Genomic DNA, 15,993 nt, shown 5'->3' with positions numbered 1-15,993 from the left:
CAACCCTATTATGATTCAGCAGGTGGTTCACAAGGTTGTTTTCCAACTTTTAACTAACTTGGTAGCTATTTTAAATTATAATATAAAAAAAACAATGTACATTATAAGTTTTAACTTATGTTTTTAATTTTTGCTAAATTTGTAGCTGATGGTGATGATAATGATGATAATGTGGATAATCAATTTAGGATGGGTTGAACCATTGAAGATCATTGGAAGGACAAAGTAAGTTTTTGTTTTAAATTTATGCTATGAATTAGGAGTCTGGTTTTTTTCTATTGTGGTGGGTAGTGAGTCCCTTGACTATTGGCAGATGACAGCAGTTCGATTTTTGCTTCTGTGGGGATTGGTTTTCTTTTTATGTTGTGATGGTTGATGTGTTCCATGGCTACTGGCAGATTGCATCTGTTTAGTTTCTCCTTTTTCCCTTCACTTACCGTGAGCTGCTGTTGAATTTGTTTGTGGTTGGGTTGGGTTTTCACTTTTCACTTTCCACTTGTTGCTGCTGCTAATGGATGGTGGTTTGGTTTGTGGAATGGATTGATATTGTGTAATTTTGTATGTTGGTTGGTGGATTGGTATTTTGTAATTTTGTAATTTTGTTTGTTAGTTGGTTGGTGGATTCATATTTGATATTACTTTGTAATGCCTTTGATGATGTTTGAAACTTTAGACTTGAGGACTGAATTTGTAAACATTAACTATCAAACTTTGATGGTTTTATTATTATTGCAGGGTTTGTTTGATGGATTTTAGTTTCATAAAAAATCTGGAGTTCCAGTCCGGTTTTTAGAACATTGTTGGTAAGTTGAACGGATCCTATTTAGGTGGCAGGAGCTATGCTTCCAATGGGATACAAACAGATGTAGATGATTTTCTAGGTGTGTGGGACAAAAAATTGGGATTGTAAATGATGTGGTCACTAGCCCTTGAGTCAATTATTCAGATATCATCTTTACTAAAATTTAAACAAAAAGATGTATTTGCATAGGATGTCATATTAGCTTTGGGAAGCTGATTGATCATCTAGAGTAACTGTTGGTATTGCTCAGGATTGATCGTGGGTGCTGAAATCCCATTTCCCAAAGGGGTATTGTGTTAGCCTGATTTACTGTAGATCTAGATTTCTGATTGGGTGGACGTCCATGAAATTTCCAACAAGTGTTACGATTGTGATTTTTTCTTTTACAGTAATCACAATAGTGTGCACTTTTTCCAGATTTAATGGACCCTAAGGAATTAGACGCATTATTGTGATATGGGCCATTAGATGTGAAATAAGTTGGCCTATTTGATGTGGATGAACCTGACCCATGTGATGCATCCAAAAACAAACTGGGCTTGGAACCATTAGAGTTGTTGGATTGCATAAAAGAATCTAAGCCGTTCAAACCAGATTTGGCCCCATATAAAACCATTATCTGATTTTGTGGATGCCCTAGGCGCTACTCATGAAACCCATTTGCATCTCCCATTTCACTTTTCACTCCTTCAGAGAAACCTTTTTTGTGTGAATGTGAATACAGTGGTACCACCAGTGAGGCCATCATGTGAGTTCATGCGCTGGCTTTCATCTTACACAGCTAGTTGGTAAGTTTGATAGAGCGATAGCACCGGCATTGTCGCCAGCATCTGAGTCCTAAAAGGAAGATAGCAGTCATTTAATCCCATAAAAAAATGGATCAATCTGTCTTGATCCTTCCCTCCCTTGATTTGTTGAAGGATTGTTGTTGGCCCTTCAAGGGGCTCTTCAACAGCATCCAATTCATTCCACACTGCCGATAAGCAGTTAAAGTAAGATGTCATTGGAAGGTTATTTTGTTTGATTTCAGCAAGAGTTTGTTGTAAAATGAATAACTTGGTCAAATCAAGTTGGTCGTACATCTCCTTTATGTTTGCCCACATCTTTTGGGCATTCTCTGTCTATGCTAGTCCGGCAAAAATCTCTTGGGTCAAGGAGTTACTGATCCATGCTCAGACAAAAGTGTTACGGCGTACTTAGTGCTTGAGGAGATGTGGCTTAATTGGTTTGGGAAGTTCCATTGATGAACCTTTCTTTGTCCTTCATGATCAGTGACCGCCAGAAGTCACGTGCCCATGTGGCATAATTTTTGGAGTCAGGTAAGGTGTTGCTTTACAAACACTAGTTCAGACCCGTCGAACACCAGTGAGTAGAGAGGGTCATCGGGTTCTGGCTGATTAGAGTTGTTTGGAACAATTTGGAATATCGAGTAGGGATTTTGATCTGTCAGGTTGGGTCCCTGACCCATGAACCCAAATGGGTTTGGGCCATGTTGGATTTGTCCATAATTTGGACCCGATCCAGAATTCTGATCTTGGTTTTGTTGTGTGGATTGGTTTGATGTTGGTAGAGTTGTGATTTGGCTGTTGTCTTTTGAATCCATAAGGGAAGATTTTGGCTAAAACTTGGTGATTTTAATTCTAGAATTTGGGTAAATGTAAACTGACTCAAGTGTTTGTTTGTTTCCAGGTTCTGGTAAATTGGCTAGAGGGGACTTGCTAGGGATTTACTAGATGAGAAGAAATTGAAGCCAAGTGCCTTGTTTCATAGAATATGGAAAGACTGGATAGAGAGGATTTGCTGGGCGGAAGAAAGATTAACAGGCTTGCTTTGATACCATGTCAGAATCTAGACAAAAAGGGCAAAAGAAGCAAACTATGTTGCTAAAGAATGCTAGAATAGAAGAAAAAGACTCAATTGAATCTGTATAATTGTATATCTTTCATTGTATTACAATCATGTATTTATACAAGTGAGAATCAACAAATTAAGGAAATATGATCAAAGTTATAATTACAATGAATCGTAATAGAATCAATTACTGATGTCTCTGCGGATTATCTATGATGAGCATGATTTCAGGATGCATGATTCCAGTAATCATTCCATGTTGCATCAATGTTATACATATGCCTTCATTTTATTTGATATTAGATTAAAAAATGAGAAACTGAAAATAGTTATTGGAATAGAAGTTTTGTTTAGAGTTTATTTAATGAATTTCTTGGTCTTTGAGCAATTACACTGCAAGACCAACAAATTAGTTCAACACTCAGTTATCTACCTCATTTCAAGAGCTCTGCACCAAATTGTTCGAGGGATGTGAAAGGAAAGAATGAAAATGAAGTTAACTAAGCGAAAGAAAATCAAAGGAGAGTAAATCAAAACTGGAAATTAAGGAAGACGAGCCAAAAATATAGCTGCTTATCTACACTTGAAAAGCTGTGGAGCTGCTTCGGCAAAATGGAGTTATCGAAAAATAGGCCAAGTGACAGCGAAGGTTTAGCAATTATTTGTTGCGACCTTGTCAATGAAACTACCATATGCAATCCTAACTTTTACTACTCGGATCTTGTGGAAAATCTAAATGCCTACAATAGAACCCATTGGCACAAATGAAGAAAATTTTGAAACAAAATAATTGTAATACTTCATGGGCCTCTATCTCTGTCAATGCTGCCATTATTCTTCTCACCCTATCAACTTCATACAAATCATTTTTTCTTTTGTTAGCTTAATAGATTTCTATTATTTTAGTCGTAAACTTTGCAAGGATTTTACTTCCGGTTTTATCTTTGTGAATCATATTATAGATTTATCTATATAAGTAAATCATGTGTTTTATCTTTATGGTCTTGATAAGAATGGTGACTATGTTTGCCTAGGGTGGAATATGCTTCTTACTTCATAGGATTAATAAATCAATAATAAATGCCTTAATGTTAAGGGGATACTATTCTCAAAGAACACAATTGTGGAACAATTTTCTGATATATTTCTTTCATTGTAATTCTATCATATATATATATATATAGTACATACAAGGAACATCTACAAGGAAAGAATAAAAAAAGTAATTACAGAATATTATAGGAAATATCCTATAATTAAGAGAGAAATAAAGGTAATGGTATTTATTAGAATATTGATCATATCAAACTCTTAATTATAGGTTATTATACCTTAATTCTAGCACTCCCCCGCAAGTTGGAGCATGGATATCACACATGCCTAACTTGTCTAAATAGTCATCAAAAACACTGCTGGCTATGGCTTTGGTAAGAACATCGGCTAATTGGTCTTCAGACTTCACAAAAGGAAATATAATGATCCCAGCGTCAAGTTTTTTCTTTAATGAAGTGTCTATCAATTCCTATATGCTTTTTTCGATCGTGTTGAACTGGATTGTAGGCAATCTCTATAGCTGAAGGGTTATCACAATACAACTTCATTACATCCTGAGAGTCAACCCCTAAATCCCTTAGCAAGTTCCCTAACTATAGTAACTCACACACTCCAAAAGCCATGCGTCTGTACTCAACTTCTGCACTTGACCTTGCCACTATCAATTACTTTTTACTCCTCCAAGTCACAAGTTTTTCCCCTACAAAAGTAAAGTATCCTAAAGTAGATCTTCTATTATTAGTTGAAGCAGCCCAATCTGCATCAGTGTAACCTTCTACCTTCAAATGATTATGTTTGGTGAAAAGCAACCCTTTACTTGGAGTAGACTTCAAATACCTCAATATATGTTCCACTACATCCATGTGTGAGGTTTAAGAGGATCATGCATAAACTAGCTCACTACACATACTACATAAGTAATATCTGGCCTCGTGTGGACAAATAACTCAATTTTCCCGCAAGTCTTTGATACCTTGCCTTATTAGTAGAAGTTGCATCCAAAAAATGAAGCAACTTATGATTTTGTTCAACAGGGGTATTCACAGGCTTAAATCCAAGCATACATGTTTCATTTTAACAAATCAAGAATGTATTTCCATTGAGATAAGAAAAAACAATTTTTTGATTGGGCTACTTCAATCGTAAGAAAATACATCAAGTCACCAAGCTGTTGTTAGTGTATGCCCTAGGAACCAATCGTGTCGTCGGTTCCAAGGCATTATGTTTTGTATATATATGTGAATGTATATAGTTTNTCCGAAAAGGTGAATAAGTTGTCACATAAACTAGGAAGAACTTGCAGGAGTACAAAACAGACATTAACCAATGTTTATTGAGCAGCTTTAAGAAAAATACCAACAAGAAGTTTTGCACTAAATTTGGGGAATTGTTTGAAAGACATGAAGGAAACATATACTGCAACAAGTTCTGCAATAAAGCAAACTGTTTATTGGCCACTAGATCAGTAGCTGCTATTGACCCGATTTCTAGTTCAAATATACTTTTCAGTTCTACATGATCTTAGTAAGTTTCTTCTTTTCTATTCTATTCTATATCAGTAAGTTTCTGCTTTTCTATTCTATTCTATATCAGTAAGTTTCTGCTTTTCTATTCTATTCTATATCAGTAAGTTTCTGCTTTTCTATTCTATTCTATAGTAAGTTTCTGCCTTTTGACCACAAGCTATTGGGAGAATCTACTAAACCTTCACCGCTTCCATACAAATTGCAACAGGAAAATTCCTGACATTTCAACAACATTAAATATTATAAGCTACTATGACCCGTGTAAAAGAAGAGAAAACATAAAATTAAAGGAGTAAACACATACAAAAAACCTATTACCTGAGTCACATCTTCGCCCAATCTTCTATATGATGACCTCTCAGCTTTACCACTAGAACCAGGTGTCGAGGAAACTTCATGTGATTTAGCTGGTGATGTATTTCTATTTTCAGAGTTCACCTTTTGACAAGTTATTCTGTTAGGACATTGTTCAGTCTCTTTTTGGTTTCGTTTCATATCCCTTTTTTGCTTTCCACTCCTAGGGATAGGAGCATTTCCATTTGGTGACACTGGAGAACCTTTTCCAGTCCTCTTCGTCCTTTTTCTTGGCCCATCATCATCAGTCCAATCTATATCATCACTTGAATCAGAAGAAACATTTCCATACGTTTCCTTTCAATATCAGAAATGGTAAACAAAGATCAGAAAACTGAACAGAGAAATGAAATAAACAAACAGGATTAGTTTGACAAAAACACATTGATATCTGAAACACTGTAATTTAAAACTGATAAGATCATGTGAATTAATAGATTTTAAGCATCCTAAGTCCTACAGAATCAGCACAATTGTCTGAAAAGGTAGATTATGCATTGACAAAATATATATTGCACACAACATGCAACATGCAGTTAGATGAAATTAAACACAGTAATGTTTGATTCTACAAGATTACAACAAAGTAGATCTGTATTATCATTGATGTGTTATACAATACATGAGATATATCAGCTATGCATTGAACTTCAAAAACAGTATCACACAGAAATTTCTGAGAATCCACACTAAATTTATTCCATATTTGAATGTTAAACCACCATTAAGTAATCAAGACTGGTCCACGCTTACACACACTCCCACATGCATGGGTAAACAGTCAAAGTTTTCAGGCTTGCCGAATGGGAAAATACAACATGACCAAAGTGATAACATTGACAAAGGTATAAATTTCTTAGAAGGTGTAGATCTTTCAAGAAGCAAAATAAATTATACAAAAACATATTTTATTGTTTCTGCAACCATGAATAACATAGCTAATATAAATTTTTTAATGCATCGCAAGTGATTAAAAATATTCATCAGGGCAAGGTAAGATGGGAAAAAGGAGGTTTATTTTTACAAGAAAAATTGCATATGTTCTTCCATCGAGTAGGTGAAAGAACCTTGGATATGGAAACTTAACAGGAAAGCTAAAATAGATCCATAATGCTAGAAGCAGTGCATACAATTACTAAAAGGTACCATGAGTTGAATGTATACTATAATATCCAGAAAGAAAAAGCAGCAGGTGCATGTTACAGGAGAAGAGAATCATGACATTAAAAAGTAATTTGCAGTGACACTCACATCATATAACTTCTTGTAGTCCAACCTTTCAATACTTCTTTTCTCAGAAGCAGGTCCTAAACCATCTTGCCCCGCCTGTAATATGGATAACAGCTCATTATTTAAAGACTCTTTGTTTCCACCACATTTTGACATCTGCCCATTAGAATCTCCGAGAGGACTGACAGATGTGGCACCTTTATCATTTCCAGAACACCTGTTATCTTCAATAACAGCAGCAAGATCCTCAGAATCAGACGTAAAATCAGAACTTGAAATTTCCTGTGTAATTTTCTCATCAAGTACTGGAGCATCTGGATCATAGTCATCATCCTCTGAATCATCAGAAGGAAGCCCCAAGTACTCGTTATTAGCTAAGGGCTCCAATTCATCAGATGCAGCAGTGAAGTCAGATTCATCAGAACTTGATTCATCTCCCTGATCCTTCTCATCAGTTCGTAGATCATCAGGATTATAATCAGTATCATCAGAATCATCTGAAGGAAGTCCAAAGTTGGGATCTTGATTAGGTCCAGCTGCGGCTGCTTCAGGAAAAACCTTCTGCAGATAAATATAGTAACAAGATGAGGATTGGAGAAGTCAGTAGAATCAGTATTTAACCAATACAGTAGAGACAGAAGGTTTTGACATTGACCTCCCAGTTGTCAGTGATAATAAGATTTGTTCCTTGTGACTCATTGACCAAGTCAATGCAGTCAACTTTGCAATCACATCCAGGGCACAACCAACCCTCATCGTCAGGAGGGACTATAAGCAAAAAGAAACACGTATAAATTGACAAGAAGGAAATAACCCAACAATATCTACTATCAAGTAGGTAATAAGGATATTACTATCTTCTTTTAACAAAGGTGGTTCCAGGCAGACTTGGTGGAATCCGCGATCACAAGCACCATCACATAGTATAATATCATTATCGGTAGACAAGTCTTTGGACCCACATTTTGCACAGAATATCTGCCATAAAAGGATTTCACATGTAAGAATTTAAAACCCCTAGTTACAGATTGTTTATATCCAAAATAACAACTTCATCAGCGAACACTGCATGTAATATTTGAGGAAAAAAGTACTCCTACATCTTCACTGTCAATCTGTCCATCAGAATCAAATAACGATTCTGGAAACTGCCCTTCAGCACAAAGTGAATCAAGACGTTGAAACAAATCTCTAATTTTCAATTTCCGTCGAAGAATTTCAGATGTGGCTCGTTGAAGTTCCTTCTCTGGCTTTAATTTTTCAACACTGCAATGTTACACAAATAGAACACTAAGTGACAAGGTTATATATAAAACCTAGGACTTGCACTATATTTATACTCATCAAAGCATTAAAGACAACACCCAACATTACACAAAAGCATTACATCTCTAGAGTGACACAAGCAAAAGCTTAATATTATCTTCATTTGCCAAAGAAATAAATGCACAAAAAAGAGAACATGGAATTCCAGAGCTGCATTTATACATATATAGTCACATCAATATACTTATAATTTTTCCTATTTCCGCTTCACAGCCAAAGAAAGCATCAAAAAACATAAGAACTAATCGACCAGTGACACAGATTAAAGTTCAAGATAAAAGCATTTGAGAGACACCAACATGATGATGCTTTTACACAAAATTACCAAACATATATAAGGCAAGTAGAAATATGATGCACTTACTTCAATCCTTTCCAGCCTTCCCCAGAATATGCAGAGATCAGACTTCGCTCATAGTTAATTCTGTTCAATAAATATCTTAGATGTGTCCTGATTCTTGAATATTCATCAGCTACTATCTTCTTCTCTCTTCTCTTCTGCTTTATTTTTTTCCCTCCACTAGAACTAACATCAGCCAAGTTATTACTTGGCTCAGGAGCTTTAGGTTTCTCTTGTGACCTTGAGCGAAGAACTCTATCATTGCGTCTTAAAGATCTTAACATATATTTTTTCTTCAATGATTTTGAAGCTTTTTTGCCCTCACGGCCCAAGCAAGTAGAGTTCTTTACCACATCTTTAGGTGGTGTCTCTGAATGACAAGAATTTTTAACCATGTCATCACAAGATGGTTCCAAATGTTCAACAACAGGAACCTTAATAGGATCATCAGGTTCTTTTAAATTTTCAATAGAAGAACTTTGGTTCAGAAGTTCAGAACTAGCTTTACAAATTACTTCTGATTGTTCACAGCTTGTGATTCCAGCGGTCAGCTCCAGTGCCTTTTCTGATGTAGGTTGTTGAGAACATGAATTTTCTCCAGTCTGACTACTCATGTTCACACCTTTAGTGTGACAAATCTTGATGATACCCTCCGCAAGCGATTGCAAAGTTTCATTTACAGCACCATTGGTTATCATGGCATCAGTGTCTGCTGGTTCATTTAGCATGATTTCAGAACCAAGCTGGTGTTTCTGTTCCAATAGTCCACTACGTATAGATTCAGCATTGAAATCATTACACCCATGTCCCGAACCAACCTGAAGTGTCTGTTCAGTATCAGTCTGAATACTGTTGCTCACATTTTCGGCAACCAGTCCCAAGTTTTCATTATCAACAGGACTGCACATGACAGTGCTGGTTTTTTTGAGTTCTTTAAATATGATTTCAGAATCTAAATAAGGCTCTACTTCTAATTGTTCACTGGGTATGCATTCAGCAGCAAATTCATTCTTCTGCTCTGACGGAATTTGCTGAGAGCATGGAACTTTATTTGTTTCACTACTATGGCTCACATCTCCAGAAAATCTCTGGTTAGGATGAATGTTGGTTACTGGAGTGCTAATCTCTTGAGGCTTATTTTGCAATCCTTCAGAATCAGGCAAATCTTGTAGTTTGGGTGGTTCAGTATGTGCACATTCAGCATCAAATTTATTTGTCAGCTCTGATGTAATTTGTGTAGAGCATGAATCATTTCCATTCTGATCATTCACTTGTAATGGGGAAACATCCATGTACTCAGCCTTTGACATGACAAATAGAAGGCTAATATTGGTGTATATTAGCACTTCTATGTGTATGGTGTTTTACTACAACTATGAGACATTCAATTTAAAGAACAAATAAAAGAATATCAATGTTGACCAGAATCGGATTACTAATTTGACTAAAGACTAAAAATACCACAACTCCAGTATGCTATTCGCAAATGTATTTACAGCCATAAATGTGTAACATACCATTCAAAACCAACTTTTTCTTCAAAATTGGCAATGGAAGAACAAAACTCACCCTGTAAAACGAGTACAGACTGTTGCATTATACGCATTACATACACCTGCCCAGGTATATTACATATCAGACAGCTTGATCTAAATAAGTTAATGAAAGTAACATATGAACAATGAATGAGAAACAAACAAATTAATTGATGTATTGACAAACCAGGCCAAATAAGTAATTCTGTACAACATAAGTTGTCCAAATAAAACTAGCCCCAACAGCTTCTCAATAACCATATTAAGCATATAAGAAAAAATTGACAGTTCAATAAATCTTTTCCGTGTAGATAAATTCACATAAAGCTGTAAGAGAAGTCGAAGAATAGCAACTTGTACTCATTGGTAAACAGCATGCTACCAAATAAACGACAATGTCATTCAAACTTAATATACATAGCCTGGAAGATATGTATACTAGACCGAGGACAAAAAAGTGAGAATTGAATAGAGGCAAATCATCATATGCTCTTCAAGTTAATACCCTGACCACATGTGCCTAAAACATAATCAACATCTACTTATTTTGCACACCAGATTCTAAACCAAGAACTACCTCAAAATGGATGCACAATGCAAAATCAGTCTTAAGAAACACTGCTTCTGTTTGTGCAAATCCATGCCACCAAAAAGAACCACAATATATACATGAGGATAATAGTTTCCAAAAGAAACGGCAAAGAAAGAAGGTGTTCTACAAGCCTAGTAAAACAAAGACCACATAAATGGACCTTGGCCATAACAATCCGGAATCAACACACTTTTTTTTTTTTAAAGATACTGTTCGTTGATAACTAAATCATCACTTCATTCATACAGCCATCTCAAGGGTATGAAATGCCCAACTTTAGGAGAGTTCCTAATGACAATTAGGATGAACATTATACAGAAGTATTAGAGAACAAAAATAGCATAATAAGCGACACAAAAATAAATAACTAGTCATATTAAAAACACCGAATAATATACCATGTAGCATTATTGCCCCAGTCAATGAGAAAGGAGAAAAAAAATGCCCCCTCTAAACTGCAGAGAAAGGAGAAAGGAGAAATGCACACTTCCTATACTCATAACTGCTCTTCAGCCGCAAGTGCCAAAAACAGGTGTATTATCTGGCAACATTACTATCATACATTGAATTTCATAAATTTCACTTCACCTACACTCTAAAATCATTTTCCAACTCATGCACGGGACAAGCATACATTTACCACAAAGTTCAGCCATAGAGAGAATGTGAGGGAAAAAACTAGCTAATAACGATTGGCTCTTACATGATTTTCTTAGGTAATGCAACAAATAGAATGAGAAAGAGAATTACACATTTGAGGTCATTCATTTTTTTTTTAATTTTTTTCACAGCCTTCTCGGCAACCAAACAAAGGCGAAAGATTAATAATAACAAAACAGAAATTAAATCACAGAGCTTTCAGCTTACTAGAAATTGAAACATTTTCACTTTACAGCAACAACAAAGCATGAAATTGAGAACACTAGCTTATATTCTTTAACTATCTCTTATTTTATCTTCTATTAATCGTTCAGAAAAATTTAACCGAAACAAACAAAATGAGAACCGTTTTGCTAAGAGAAAAGAAAATGACTGACCTGAGCTTTGTTCTTGAATCTCGTAGTTTCGGAGAATGTTAAGGAAGAAAAAATTGAGAGAAGAAGAGAGACTGTTTCTTATTGAGCACCGACGAAGATGTATTTATTTTAGAAGAAAAAAGCGGTTCTTACAGTAGAGAAAGCCTCTAAATCTGGGCCACCGTCGAGGATTGGCGGATTGGCAGAAAGAGCGAGAGAGAGAGAGAGAGTGAAAGAGAGAGAAAGCGTGTGAGGGCTTCGAGTTCTGCTATTTTTACGCTTGCGGCGTAGAGTTCCAGATTACTAAGGGGCTGGGCCTATTCTTTATTATCCTTTTCTACCACCACTTTTTATTTCTTTCTCTTCGTCTTATGAGTCATAATTAGTATTTTTAGTAATATCTTTATCGGTATAAATCAAACCAATATTTAACATTAAATTCAATTTAATCTTCACTGATTTAGATCAAAAAATTTTCAAATAAATTAAAATCTAATTATTTAGGATTATTAGCAACATTTCCTTCTTCATTCTTCATAATATTTTTTTTATGTCACACTATTTTTTTTTTTTTTTTAGGTAACTAAGTATATTGGCCCACATTGGAGCCTACATAATCCTCAGGACTACAGAACACCCTACAAACTTAATGAACCAAGATAATTGTACAAATCTGAAAGGTACATTTTATGCGACTCGAACACAAAACCTCTTATATATAGCTAACTCTAATGACTAAAGAGTTTATCATCCGATCACAGAATGAGAGGTCTTAATATTAATTTTTTAAAGACCATACTTGAGTATCATGGCATTTTGGTATAATTAATGTGAAGATGTCTCCTTGCTAAGGACTTATTGTATGTTCCTTCCAACCCAATTAAGAAAATTTTCTAACTTGCATCAAAACTGGGCCGGTCAATTTGGGCCAGAACAAATGCATGAGAAAAATTCTCGAATGGTCAACGATGGTGTATTCAGAAAAATAAAAGCCCATTAGCCTAAGCCCAACTACTTTGTTGTTTTACACCAGAACACGATTTGACCCAGAAAAAGAGATAACCCGACTGTGCGGATCAATCTTGGGTCGAAACCTGCATTATTGTGCTAAATTACAGTTTAGGCCTTGGGTTTAGGTTCATACTCGAGGAAAAAAAATGAAGACAATTTCGAAAATTCAAAATCACATCAAAGTTAATTGGTTTGATTTGATGAAGACTATAACTATTAAAATTAAAATGTTTGACTAGAATATGTGTTTTAACTAATTGTGGAATTATACAAATTAAGACAATAATAAAGAAGTTTCGATAGTTCTCAAATTTGTTAGTGTATACTCTTTTTACACTAAAGTCTTCATTATTTTATAATTCATCTTAAAATACATATATAAAGTTATTACATAAAAGTATTTTTTCTTATCCATCTTATAAACACATGAACATGAATAAAGATGTTTCATAATGGATCAACCATGACATAAGTATAACTCCAAGGGATTGCATTAGCTGCCAAAAAAGCTTGTTCCCTTTATTAACTTCCTGAATTCAAACCTTAAAGTCACATATCACATGTGTGACGTACCTATCTCGAGGATTAATTGATTTGTGACTTACCCACTTGTCCTAGTGATTAATCTATTTATGGCTTATCTTAGAATATTAGGTTTATAAGATATTTAATAGGCCTCAAAGATTATATTATAAGTCAATCCAATAAAATGATACTCATGTCAAAATATCATTTAATTAAAAGGAAAAAAAATTAGGTGGTTGTGTTAGATTGAAGTCCCGGTGATTAATCCATTTATGGCATTCCTTGGAATATTAGGTTTGTAAAGTATTCAATGGGCCCAATAGATTATATTATAAGCCAACCCAACATAATGATACTCATGTCAAAATATCATTTAATTGAAAAAAAAAAAAAAATTAGGTGATGGTGTCAGATTAAATTTTGGCCACCGAAATCAACCAGAATGTGCCCGAAAAAATCAAAACCTTAACTGTCGTAGGGCTATGTTTGTAAGATTTCAAACTTGAAGGAATTAATTTATTTATTAGGGTTGTTTTTGCAAGATTTGAAACTTTATAGATTACGGGGAAACCACCAGTTTAACCAGTTGGACTGGTCAGCCTGGGACCCAACCCCTTGGCCAGATGGCATTGCGGGTCAGGTTCAGAACATTGGTAATTATAACTTAGTTGAAAAAGTTTGGATATGTTATTCTCATGGACAATGAGCCAGTAATAGTATAATAATACAAAAATGCTATATCCACCGAAAAATTGCACTGAAACACGTGGAGACAGTCACGTTGGACAATTGAATACTAACATAAATATACGATCGTCTAACATTTTTGGATGGTCATTCATATATCTCGGACGGTCGTTCATAGTATTATGGACGACCGTCCATAAAAAGTTGGGTTGTTTTTTTAAAAAAAAAAAAAAATGGACGCCCGTCCAAATTTGTTGGACGGGCATCCATCTATATGGACGGGCGTCCATATACATGGACGCCAGTCCATCATAGTTTGGACAGTCGTCCATCATATAGCATTGAATATATATTCAAATTATCATCAATTAATATACTCAATCATCACTGTCATCATAGCATGATAGCAAAATATTTTTACTTAAGAAATGCTATCACCGTAACAAATGCAGATATTTCAACCAAACGAATAACAATACGAATGATATTAGATATATAAAATTTTTGTACATATTTCTTATACAATTTCTACAAATTGATGTATCACAAAGTGAATATATGAATTTGTATATAAAATTAATTCAATAAATACTAATTTAAAAAAAATAATGTGATAATAAAATAGTTTTACCACATCAATTTATATACAAAAATTTGTATAATGTGTGGACAGACATCCATATAGAATGGACGTCCGTCCATAAATTATGGATGGGCTTCCCTTAAGTATGGACGGTTGTCCATGAGGAATGGACGATAAATTATGGACGGGCGTCCCTTAAGTATAGACGGATGTCCATGAGGAATGGACGCCCGTCCATTAAGTATGGACGGTCGTCCATGAAGAATGGATGCCCGTCCATTAAATATGGACGGGCGTCCATTCCTCATGGATGGCCGTCCATACTTAGGGGACGCCCGTCCATAATTTATGGATGGGCATCCATTCTATACGGACGTCCGTCCACACATTATGGACGCCCGTCCACAATTTGTGGACCGGCGTCCTAGATTTTTTTAAAATTTTTATATTTTAAAAAAAGGACGGGTGTCCCTTATTTGCGGACGTCCGTCCAATATGTATGGACGACCGTTCATAACCTATGAACGGCCGTCCCTAATTTTTTTAATATTTTTTATTTCATTTACCAATGGACGAGCGTCCTTTAAATAAGGATGTCTATCCGTGGTAAATAGACTCCCTTCCATATAATATGGACATGAGTCTATGTTAATAAACGGCCGTCCATAACTATTCATTAGAAAAAAATTATTAACGTAAAACACGTTGAATGGTCTGAGTCAGCAGCCACATAAACTGGTATAAAATTTTGGTGTAAAAACGCCGGTGTCTATAGCATTGTTGATAATAATATGCCACAGTCCTTCTGGTGTCCACCACGAGTAAATCTCTCTTAATAATTTATTAATCCTAATTAATTTGTAACTTTGGTTCACGTTGCTCAATTACCAAGTTTTATTTTATTTTATCTTTTTTTATTTTAATAAAATAAAAACGAAAAGTATACAAGTTGAGTGCTGTTTGTTTTACTAAAACTGAGGGACGGGAAGTCAAAGAACAAAATGTAGGGAAGTTTCACAGCAGATCACAGAAAAGCAGAAGTCCTCAGTCCTCGCTTTACTCTTCCAGTCTTGATTGGTAAACTTGAGTCTTCAGTCAAAACCATAAAATTAGCTGTAACACAATTGACTGTAAAAGCTACTAAATAATTAATTCAACATTGGGATTTTAATTAATTTAGTTTCACGTGGAGGATGGTTCCTTGGTCCTTCACGTGCAACAGCAAAGTAAGAGTTTACTAATATAATTAGATAGAGAAGACAAGTCTTGAGTCATGCATGGACTTTCGGGTTCAAAACGTGATGCAAAATACGCACTGTGACGCTTCTCACTTTCCTTTACCTTTCCTTTTAATACAACAAGTTGCTTCCACATTCTCGCCATAATTTACTTTTTTCCTTTCATCTTCCATTTACATTAATTTAAGTATATAAAGAAACAAAAAAGAAAATGGCAACCTTTAAAACCCAGCCCGGGGGAAACCGACAAAGTGGTTGGGTCCTTTGTTGACCAGTTGAATCTGTGGGTCAAACCGGTGATGTTAGCATGTAAAAAAGTTTTAA

The 15,993-nt window shown here is 35.1% G+C and overlaps 1 protein-coding gene across 1 annotated transcript; it reads right to left on the bottom strand.

Moving 5' to 3' along the window:
• Positions 1-1,570: 1,570 nt before the first annotated feature.
• On the bottom strand, positions 1,571-11,903 carry LOC116114966 (homeobox protein HAT3.1-like). The gene is made up of 8 exons (XM_031401101.1): positions 11,647-11,903; positions 8,507-10,097; positions 7,917-8,082; positions 7,671-7,794; positions 7,472-7,584; positions 6,838-7,377; positions 5,551-5,883; positions 1,571-1,639 (listed from the first exon to the last, which is right to left on the bottom strand). The coding sequence occupies exons 2-8, from the start codon at positions 9,790-9,792 to the stop codon at positions 1,571-1,573; spliced, it is 2,631 nt and encodes an 876-aa protein (XP_031256961.1). The 5' UTR covers positions 9,793-10,097; positions 11,647-11,903.
• Positions 11,904-15,993: the final 4,090 nt, after the last annotated feature.

The sequence above is a fragment of the Pistacia vera genome, unplaced genomic scaffold (genome assembly GCF_008641045.1).
Source record: "Pistacia vera cultivar Batoury unplaced genomic scaffold, PisVer_v2 Contig729, whole genome shotgun sequence".
In the NCBI taxonomy this organism is placed as follows: domain Eukaryota; kingdom Viridiplantae; phylum Streptophyta; class Magnoliopsida; order Sapindales; family Anacardiaceae; genus Pistacia; species Pistacia vera.
Note: the sequence above shows the minus strand (reverse complement) of the source record. Positions and strands in the feature narration are given on the sequence as shown.